The sequence below is a fragment of the Odontesthes bonariensis genome, chromosome 11 (genome assembly GCF_027942865.1).
Source record: "Odontesthes bonariensis isolate fOdoBon6 chromosome 11, fOdoBon6.hap1, whole genome shotgun sequence".
In the NCBI taxonomy this organism is placed as follows: domain Eukaryota; kingdom Metazoa; phylum Chordata; class Actinopteri; order Atheriniformes; family Atherinopsidae; genus Odontesthes; species Odontesthes bonariensis.
The window spans coordinates 2,093,059-2,105,829 of record NC_134516.1 but is presented as its reverse complement, the minus strand read 5'-3'; the positions used below and the strand labels follow the sequence as shown (position 1 = coordinate 2,105,829).

Sequence of the window (12,771 nt, the reverse complement as noted above, 5' to 3'; positions counted from 1 at the left end):
CCACATACAGCAACAATTGATAATCAATAAATCAAAATGATGAACAGGTGAATAAAGTTATTGATCACATCAGCTGTGATCAGAACTGAATAAAGTTATTGATCCCATCAGCTGATCAGAAGTGAATAAAGTTATTGATCCCATCAGCTGATCAGAAAGTGAATAAAGTTATTGATCACATCAGCTGTGATCAGAAAGTGAATAAAGTTATTGATCACATCAGCTGTGATCAGAAAGTGAATAAAGTTATTGATCCCATCAGCTGATCAGAAAGTGAATAAAGTTATTGATCCCATCAGCTGATCAGAAGTGAATAAAGGTATTGATCACATCAGCTGTGATCAGAAAGTGAATAAAGTTATTGATCACATCAGCTGTGATCAGAAATTGAATAAAGTTATTGATCCCATCAGCTGATCAGAAGTGAATAAAGTTATTGATCCCATCAGCTGTGATCAGAAATTGAATAAAGTTATTGATCACATCAGCTGTGATCAGAAATTGAATAAAGTTATTGATCACATCAGCTGTGATCAGAAAGTGAATAAAGTTATTGATTACATCAGCTGTGATCAGAAAGTGAATAAAGTTATTGATTACATCAGCTGTGATCAGAAAGTGAATAAAGTTATTGATCCCATCAGCTGATCAGAAGTGAATAAAGTTATTGATCACATCAGCTGATCAGAAGTGAATAAAGTTATTGATCCCATCAGCTGATCAGAAAGTGAATAAAGTTATTGATCCCATCAGCTGATCAGAAAGTGAATAAAGTTATTGATCACATCAGCTGTGATCAGAAAGTGAATAAAGTTATTGATCAGATCAGCTGTGATCAGAAAGTGAATAAAGTTATTGATTACATCAGCTGTGATCAGAAATTGAATAAAGTTATTGATCACATCAGCTGTGATCAGAAAGTGAATAAAGTTATTGATTACATCAGCTGTGATCAGAAAGTGAATAAAGTTATTGATCCCATCAGCTGATCAGAAGTGAATAAAGTTATTGATCACATCAGCTGTGATCAGAAAGTGAATAAAGTTATTGATCACATCAGATGTGATCAGAAACCAGTTAAACAGAGCAAACATCTTAAAGCACAGAGTGTGTTCTTTGTTAGTTTATTGGTAACATGGAGGTAAAGCTCATCAATAACTCTGATTAGTTCACTTTCTGTGTAAATAACAACATGCTCGCATCACTTTGTACAAATCAATCAAATTAAATCGACTTCACTTTAATCCTGATTTAATTTATTCTTCTTCTGATTGAATTACTTATTTTATGTTCTTTTATTTCAGTTTATTACGTGTTTTAAAAGGCTTTCTTTGATCTTCTCTTCATAAAATGCTGTTTTCATGTCCCAAACTTGTTTTCGGCTGCGTTTGACGTGAAGACGAGGAGCCGGTTCAGAACATGTTGCTGGGCCTCCACTGAGAGCCGTTGGACTCTGTCAACAACAACAACAACAACAACAACAACGATCATTTCCAGCTGAGTCACTAAAGCTGCAGGTTTGACATGAAATGTGTAAGAAAAGAACTTAAAATATGTCTGAAACGTGTTTTACTGGAGAGATCTTGCGTGGCCTTTTTCCTGTGATGAGATCCAGAAACCTGCAGAGTTTCACACAAACAGAGCCGAGATGTTTTAAAAGAGCCAGAAACTGGCCCATCAGATCAGACTCATATCTTGGGGTTTTCTCTCACACTGACCTTCTTCTTGGATCCTACGGCGCTCAGAGCAGCGATTTTACTCTCGATGTCAGACACCTGCAGAGGAAGCAGACGTACAGAATCACCAGGTGAGCTCACCTCTACCACAGCTGACATTAAAGGGAGAAACAAACCAGATTCACAGGCTCCGCCCACCTCGCTCTCGGCACTCTGCACCCTGGCGGCAGTCAGCGCCACCACGTCCTCCAGCTCTGACAGCTCGGAGTCCGTGGCCCCCCCGAAGTGATTCTTGGCGCTCTGCTCCAGCCGCCGCAGCTTCTTCTCCAGCTCGAAGGAGTGGCCGGCTGTGATGTACACCTGCACAGGTGAGACAGCACACCTGGGTCACCTGACAGGCCGAGCTGAGGGCAGCACACCTGGGTCACCTGACAGGCTGAGCTGAGGGCAGCACACCTGGGTCACCTGACAGGCGGAGCTGAGGGCAGCACACCTAGGTCACCTGACAGGCCGAGCTGAGGGCAGCACACCTGGGTCACCTGACAGGTGCAGCTGAGGGCAGCACACCTAGGTCACCTGACAGGTGAAGTTGAGGGCAGCACACCTGGGTCACCTGACAGGTGGAGTTGAGGGCAGCGCCCCTGGGTCACCTGACAGGTGGAGTTGAGGGCAGCACACCTGGGTCACCTGACAGGCGCAGCTGAGGGCAGCACACCTGGGTCACCTGACAGACTGAGCTGAGGACAGCACACCTGGGTCACCTGACAGGCGCAGCTGAGGGCAGCATACCTGTGTCACCTGACAGACTGAGCTGAGGACAGCACACCTGGGTCACCTGACAGGCGCAGCTGAGGGCAGCATACCTGGGTCACCTGACAGGCGCAGCTGAGGGCAGCACAACTGGGTCACCTGACAGGCGCAGCTGAGGGCAGCATACCTGGGTCACCTGACAGGCGCAGCTGAGGGCAGCACACCTGGGTCACCTGACAGACTGAGCTGAGGACAGCACACCTGGGTCACCTGACAGACTGAGCTGAGGACAGCACACCTGGGTCACCTGACAGGCGCAGCTGAGGGCAGCATACCTGGGTCACCTGACAGGCGCAGCTGAGGGCAGCACACCTGGGTCACCTGACAGGCGGAGCTGAGGGCAGCACACCTGGGTCACCTGACAGGCGCAGCTGAGGGCAGCACACCTGGGTCACCTGACAGGCGGAGCTGAGGGCGGCATACCTGGGTCACCTGACAGGCTGAGCTGAGGGCAGCACACCTATGTGACCTGACAGGCTGAGCTGAGGGCGGCACACCTGGGTCACCTGACAGGCGGAGCTGAGGGCATCACACCTGGGTCACCTGACAGGCTGAGCTGAGGGCAGCACACCTGGGTCACCTGACAGACTGAGCTGAGGGCAGCACAGCTGGGTCACCTGACAGGCCGAGCTGAGGGCAGCACACCTGATTCACCTGACAGGCGGAGCTGAGGGCATCACACCTGGGTCACCTGAGGCCGAGCTGAGGGCAGCAGCGGCTCAGAGGAAACAAACTGGATCTCTGGAGGTTTACTCTTTAATCAGATTTTTAAGGGTTTTAAACGATGATAAAATGTAAAGAAAATATATCATTAATGTAAGAAACTGATCAAATCAATATTTAATTACTCTAATTAAAGGACTTATACATTTAAGATAAAGATCTTAGTATGAAACGTAATCTAATTTAACACAAAGAATCTAAATCATGACCTGGTTTTAATGTTTTCATGTTTCTCATATTCCTCACAACACAGATTATTTATTCTTTTCCCATTTTTCAGAAACATTTTACATAATAAATAAAATAATTTCTCTCATCTTACAAAACTTCCCTTTTTATCAAATTTATTTTCTATTTATTTCTGACACTTTCTGACACAATTTTTTTTTTTATCATGATTACCAGAGACTTTGCTTGGAATTATTCACGTTTTTATGGAAAAATATTACCGATTTTTTTCATACTTACAGTAAAAGTGGAAAACTGGGTCAGTTGGATATGACAGCACGCTTATTGGGTTTACTTTTGTGCTTGTTTTGGTGCTGTCGGACACGTTGGTTGAGGCCCCTGCTGTAACTGGACCCAGTTCGTTTCCCAGATCCCAGCCGTGTGGGACGGCAGCCGAGAGGTTTAACCCCTTAACGCCTATTGTCGCATATATGCTACAAACCGTTTGACTCAATCAACCAGCTGAGATAGCATCTTTATTCCCCCAATGCCGGTTAGTCCATATTCACTACGGACCTAGGAATCTTCGACAAGCACTTGTTTCTAGTGGGACCGCAAAGTGACGGACTGATTTCCTGTTGCAGATTTATATAAATAATTATGTAAAAAAAAAAAGGGTGAATAAAAAAACATTGTTCTTTCACTGTTATATTACTGTGTTGTTGTTATCTTATTGTTGACTATTATGCCTGGTGTTGCAAATAAGCAACATACCAAATTACATACCAAACATACCAAATTGCATACCAAACATACCAAATTACATACCAAACTTACCCAACATACCAAATTACATACCCAACATACCAAATTACATACCAAACATACCAAATTACATACCCAACATACCAAATTACATACCCAATATACCAAATTACATACCAAACATACCAAATTACATACCAAACATACCAAATTACATACCCAACATACCAAATTACACACCAAACATACCAAATTACATACCCAACATACCAAATTACATACCCAACATACCAAATTACATACCCAACATACCAAATTACATACCCAACATACCAAATAACATACCAAACATACCCAACATAAAAAATTACATACCAAACATACCAAATTACATACCCAACATACCAAATTACATACCAAACATACCAAATTACATACCCAACAAACCAAATTACATACCAAACATACCCAACATACCAAATTACATCCCAAACATACCCAACATACAAAATTACATACCAAACATACCAAATTACATACCCAACATACCAAATTACATACCAAACATACCAAATTACATACCCAACAAACCAAATTACATACCAAACATACCCAACATACCAAATTGCATACCAAACATACCCAACATACAAAATTACATACCAAACATACCAAATTACATACCCAACATACCAAATTACATACCCAACATACCAAATAACATACCAAACATACCCAACATACAAAATTACATACCAAACATACCAAATTACATACCCAACATACCAAATTACATACCAAACATACCAAATTACATACCCAACAAACCAAATTACATACCAAACATACCCAACATACCAAATTACATACCAAACATACCCAACATACAAAATTACATACCCAACATACCAAATTACATACCCAACATACCCAACATACCAAAGTACATACCAAATATACCCAACATACCAAATTGCATACCAAACATACCAAATGATATACCCAACATACCAAATTACATACCAAACATACCCAACATACCAAATTACATACCAAACATACCAAATTACATTCCAAATTACATACCAAACATACCAAATTACATACCCAACATACCAAATTACATACCCAACATACCAAATTACAAACCAAACATACCCAACATACCAAATTACATACCAAACATACCAAATTACATACCAAACATACCCAAACTTCCAAATTACATACCCAACATACCCAACATACCAAATTACATACCAAACATACCAAATTACATACCAAACATACCCAACATACAAAATTACATACCCAACATACCAAATTACATACCCAACATACCCAACATACCAAAGTACATACCAAATATACCCAACATACCAAATTGCATACCAAACATACCAAATTACATACCCAACATACCAAATTACATACCAAACATACCCAACATACCAAATTACATACCAAACATACCCAATTACATTCCAAATTACATACCAAACATACCAAATTACATTCCCAACATACCAAATTACATACCCAACATACCAAATTACAAACCAAACATACCAAATTACATACCAAACATACCCAACATACCAAATTACATACCAAACATACCAAATTACATACCAAACATACCCAAACTTCCAAATTACATACCCAACATACCCAACATACCAAATTACATACCAAACATACCAAATTACATACCAAACATACCCAACATACCAAATTACATACCAAACATACCAAATTACATACCCAAGATACCCAACATACCAAATTACATACCAAACATACCAAATTACATACCAAACATACCCAACATACCAAATTACATACCAAACATACCAAATTACATACCCAACATACCAAATTACATACCAAACATACCAAATTACATACCCAACAAACCAAATTACATACCAAACATACCCAACATACCAAATTACATACCAAACATACCCAACATACAAAATTACATACCCAACATACCAAATTACATACCCAACATACCCAACATACCAAATTACATACCAAATATACCCAACATACCAAATTACATACCAAACATACCAAATTACATACCCAACATACCAAATTACATACCAAACATACCAAATTACATACCAAACTTACCCAACATACCAAATTACATACCCAACATACCAAATTACATACCAAACATACCAAATTACATACCCAACAAACCAAATTACATACCAAACATACCCAACATACCAAATTACATACCAAACATACCCAACATACAAAATTACATACCAAACATACCAAATTACATACCCAACATACCAAATTACATACCCAACATACCAAATAACATACCAAACATACCCAACATACAAAATTACATACCAAACATACCAAATTACATACCCAACATACCAAATTACATACCAAACATACCAAATTACATACCCAACAAACCAAATTACATACCAAACATACCCAACATACCAAATTACATACCAAACATACCCAACATACAAAATTACATACCCAACATACCAAATTACATACCCAACATACCAAATTACATACCAAACTTACCCAACATGCCAAATTACATACCCAACATACCAAATTACATACCAAACATACCAAATTACATACCCAACATACCAAATTACATACCCAACATACCAAATTACATACAAAACATACCAAATTACATACCAAACATACCAAATTACATACCCAACTTACCAAATTACATACCAAACATACCAAATTACATACCCAACATACCAAATTACATACCCAACATACCAAATAACATACCAAACATACCCAACATACAAAATTACATACCAAACATACCAAATTACATACCCAACATACCAAATTACATACCAAACATACCAAATTACATACCCAACAAACCAAATTACATACCAAACATACCCAACATACCAAATTACATACCAAACATACCCAACATACAAAATTACATACCCAACATACCAAATTACATACCCAACATACCAAAGTACATACCAAATATACCCAACATACCAAATTGCATACCAAACATACCAAATTACATACCCAACATACCAAATTACATACCAAACATGCCAAATTACATTCCAAATTACATACCAAACATACCAAATTACATACCCAACATACCAAATTACATACCCAACATACCAAATTACAAACCAAACATACCAAATTACATACCAAACATGCCCAACATACCAAATTACATACCAAACATACCCAAACTTCCAAATTACATACCCAACATACCCAACATACCAAATTACATACCAAACATACCAAATTACATACCAAACATACCCAACATACAAAATTACATACCCAAAATACCAAATTACATACCCAACATACCCAACATACCAAAGTACATACCAAATATACCCAACATACCAAATTGCATACCAAACATACCAAATGACATACCCAACATACCAAATTACATTCCAAATTACATACCAAACATACCAAATTACATACCCAACATACCAAATTACATACCCAACATACCAAATTACAAACCAAACATACCAAATTACATACCAAACATACCCAAACTTCCAAATTACATACCCAACATACCAAATTACATACCAAACATACCAAATTACATACCAAACATACCCAAACTTCCAAATTACATACCCAACATACCCAACATACCAAATTACATACCAAACATACCAAATTACATACCAAACATACCCAACATACCAAATTACATACCAAACATACCAAATTACATACCCAAGATACCCAACATACCAAATTACATACCAAACATACCAAATTACATACCAAACATACCCAACATACCAAATTACAAACCAAACATACCAAATTATATACCAAACATACCCAACATACCAAATTACATACCAAACATACCCAAACTTCCAAATTACATACCCAACATACCCAACATACCAAATTACATACCAAACATACCAAATTACATACCCAACATACCCAACATACCCAACATACCAAATTACATACCAAACATACCAAATTACATACCAAACATACCCAACATACAAAATTACATACCCAAAATACCAAATTACATACCCAACATACCCAACATACCAAAGTACATACCAAATATACCCAACACACCAAATTGCATACCAAACATACCAAATGACATACCCAACATACCAAATTACATTCCAAATTACATACCAAACATACCAAATTACATACCCAACATACCAAATTACAAACCAAACATACCAAATTACATACCAAACATACCCAACATACCAAATTACATACCAAACATACCAAATTACATACCAAACATACCCAAACTTCCAAATTACATACCCAACATACCCAACATACCAAATTACATACCAAACATACCAAATTACATACCAAACATACCCAACATACCAAATTACATACCAAACATACCAAATTACATACCCAAGATACCCAACATACCAAATTACATACCAAACATACCAAATTACATACCAAACATACCCAACATACCAAATTACATACCAAACATACCAAAATTACATACCAAACATACCAAATTACATACCAAACATACCAAAATTACATACCAAACATACCAAATTACATACCCAACATACCAAATAACATACCAAACATACCCAACTTACAAAATTACATACCAAACATACCAAATTACATACCCAACATACCAAATTACATACCAAACATACCAAATTACATACCCAACAAACCAAATTACATACCAAACATACTCAACATACCAAATTACATACCAAACATACCAAATTACATACCCAACATACCCAACATACCAAATTACATACCAAATATACCCAACATACCAAATTGCATACCAAACATACCAAATTACATACCAAACATACCCAACATACCAAATTACATACCAAACATACCAAATTACATACCCAACATACCAAATTACATACCAAACATACCAAATTACATACCAAACATACCGAACATACCAAATTACATACCAAACATACCAAATTACATACCCAACATACCCAACATACCAAATTACATACCAAACATACCCAACATACCAAATTACATACCAAACATACCAAATTACATACCAAACATACCCAACATACCAAATTACATACCAAACATACCAAATTACATACCCAAGATACCCAACATACCAAATTACATACCAAACATACCAAATTACATACCAAACATACCCAACATACCAAATTACAAACCAAACATACCAAATTATATACCAAACATACCCAACATACCAAATTACATACCAAACATACCCAAACTTCCAAATTACATACCCAACATACCCAACATACCAAATTACATACCAAACATACCAAATTACATACCCAACATACCCAACATACCCAACATACCAAATTACATACCAAACATACCAAATTACATACCAAACATACCCAACATACAAAATTACATACCCAAAATACCAAATTACATACCCAACATACCCAACATACCAAAGTACATACCAAATATACCCAACACACCAAATTGCATACCAAACATACCAAATGACATACCCAACATACCAAATTACATTCCAAATTACATACCAAACATACCAAATTACATACCCAACATACCAAATTACAAACCAAACATACCAAATTACATACCAAACATACCCAACATACCAAATTACATACCAAACATACCAAATTACATACCAAACATACCCAAACTTCCAAATTACATACCCAACATACCCAACATACCAAATTACATACCAAACATACCAAATTACATACCAAACATACCCAACATACCAAATTACATACCAAACATACCAAATTACATACCCAAGATACCCAACATACCAAATTACATACCAAACATACCAAATTACATACCAAACATACCCAACATACCAAATTACATACCAAACATACCAAAATTACATACCAAACATACCAAATTACATACCAAACATACCAAAATTACATACCAAACATACCAAATTACATACCCAACATACCAAATAACATACCAAACATACCCAACTTACAAAATTACATACCAAACATACCAAATTACATACCCAACATACCAAATTACATACCAAAGATACCAAATTACATACCCAACAAACCAAATTACATACCAAACATACTCAACATACCAAATTACATACCAAACATACCAAATTACATACCCAACATACCCAACATACCAAATTACATACCAAATATACCCAACATACCAAATTGCATACCAAACATACCAAATTACATACCAAACATACCCAACATACCAAATTACATACCAAACATACCAAATTACATACCCAACATACCAAATTACATACCAAACATACCAAATTACATACCAAACATACCGAACATACCAAATTACATACCAAACATACCAAATTACATACCCAACATACCCAACATACCAAATTACATACCAAACATACCCAACATACCAAATTACATACCAAACATACCAAATTACATACCAAACATACCAAATTACATACCAAACATACCCAACATACCAAATTACATACCAAACATACCCAACATACCAAATTACATACCCAACATACCAAATTACATACCAAACATACCAAATTACATACCAAACATACCAAATTACATACCCAACATACCAAATTACATACCAAACATACCAAATTACATACCAAACATACCGAACATACCAAATTACATACCAAACATACCAAATTACATACCCAACATACCCAACATACCAAATTACATACCAAACATACCAAACATACCCAACATACCAAATTAAATACCAAACATACCAAATTACATACCCAACATACCAAATTACATACCAAACATACCAAATTACATACCAAATTACAAACCAAACATACCCAACATACCAAATTACATACCAAACATACCCAACATACAAAATTACATACCCAACATACCAAATTACATACCCAACATACCCAACATACCAAAGTACATACCAAATATACCCAACATACCAAATTGCATACCAAACATACCAAATGATATACCCAACATACCAAATTACATACCAAACATACCCAACATACCAAATTACATACCAAACATACCAAATTACATTCCAAATTACATACCAAACATACCAAATTACATACCCAACATACCAAATTACAAACCAAACATACCCAACATACCAAATTACATACCAAACATACCAAATTACATACCAAACATACCCAAACTTCCAAATTACATACCCAACATACCCAACATACCAAATTACATACCAAACATACCAAATTACATACCAAACATACCCAACATACCAAATTACATACCAAACATACCCAACATACAAAATTACATACCCAACATACCAAATTACATACCCAACATACCCAACATACCAAAGTACATACCAAATATACCCAACATACCAAATTGCATACCAAACATACCAAATTACATACCCAACATACCAAATTACATACCAAACATACCCAACATACCAAATTACATACCAAACATACCCAATTACATTCCAAATTACATACCAAACATACCAAATTACATTCCCAACATACCAAATTACATACCCAACATACCAAATTACAAACCAAACATACCAAATTACATACCAAACATACCCAACATACCAAATTACATACCAAACATACCAAATTACATACCAAACATACCCAAACTTCCAAATTACATACCCAACATACCCAACATACCAAATTACATACCAAACATACCAAATTACATACCAAACATACCCAACATACCAAATTACATACCAAACATACCAAATTACATACCCAAGATACCCAACATACCAAATTACATACCAAACATACCAAATTACATACCAAACATACCCAACATACCAAATTACATACCAAACATACCAAATTACATACCCAACATACCAAATTACATACCAAACATACCAAATTACATACCCAACAAACCAAATTACATACCAAACATACCCAACATACCAAATTACATACCAAACATACCCAACATACAAAATTACATACCCAACATACCAAATTACATACCCAACATACCCAACATACCAAATTACATACCAAATATACCCAACATACCAAATTACATACCAAACATACCAAATTACATACCCAACATACCAAATTACATACCAAACATACCAAATTACATACCCAACAAACCAAATTACATACCAAACATACCCAACATACCAAATTACATACCAAACATACCCAACATACAAAATTACATACCCAACATACCAAATTACATACCCAACATACCAAATTACATACCAAACTTACCCAACATGCCAAATTACATACCCAACATACCAAATTACATACCAAACATACCAAATTACATACCCAACATACCAAATTACATACCCAACATACCAAATTACATACAAAACATACCAAATTACATACCAAACATACCAAATTACATACCCAACTTACCAAATTACATACCAAACATACCAAATTACATACCCAACATACCAAATTACATACCCAACATACCAAATAACATACCAAACATACCCAACATACAAAATTACATACCAAACATACCAAATTACATACCCAACATACCAAATTACATAC

General features: G+C 36.2%; 1 protein-coding gene across 2 annotated transcripts in view; it reads right to left on the bottom strand.

Annotated features, from left to right (window-relative positions):
- Positions 1-691: 691 nt before the first annotated feature.
- Positions 692-12,771, bottom strand: part of mlpha (melanophilin a) — a 38,876-nt gene continuing 26,796 nt past the window's right edge. For both annotated transcript variants that reach the window (XM_075477054.1, XM_075477055.1), the window contains 4 exons: positions 1,875-2,036; positions 1,719-1,775; positions 1,574-1,619; positions 692-1,453 (listed from right to left, as the gene is read on the bottom strand). In XM_075477054.1, the coding sequence (XP_075333169.1) occupies positions 1,413-1,453; positions 1,574-1,619; positions 1,719-1,775; positions 1,875-2,036 (306 nt within the window). In that variant the 3' untranslated portion in view covers positions 692-1,412. The remainder of the gene's footprint in view (positions 1,454-1,573; positions 1,620-1,718; positions 1,776-1,874; positions 2,037-12,771) is intronic.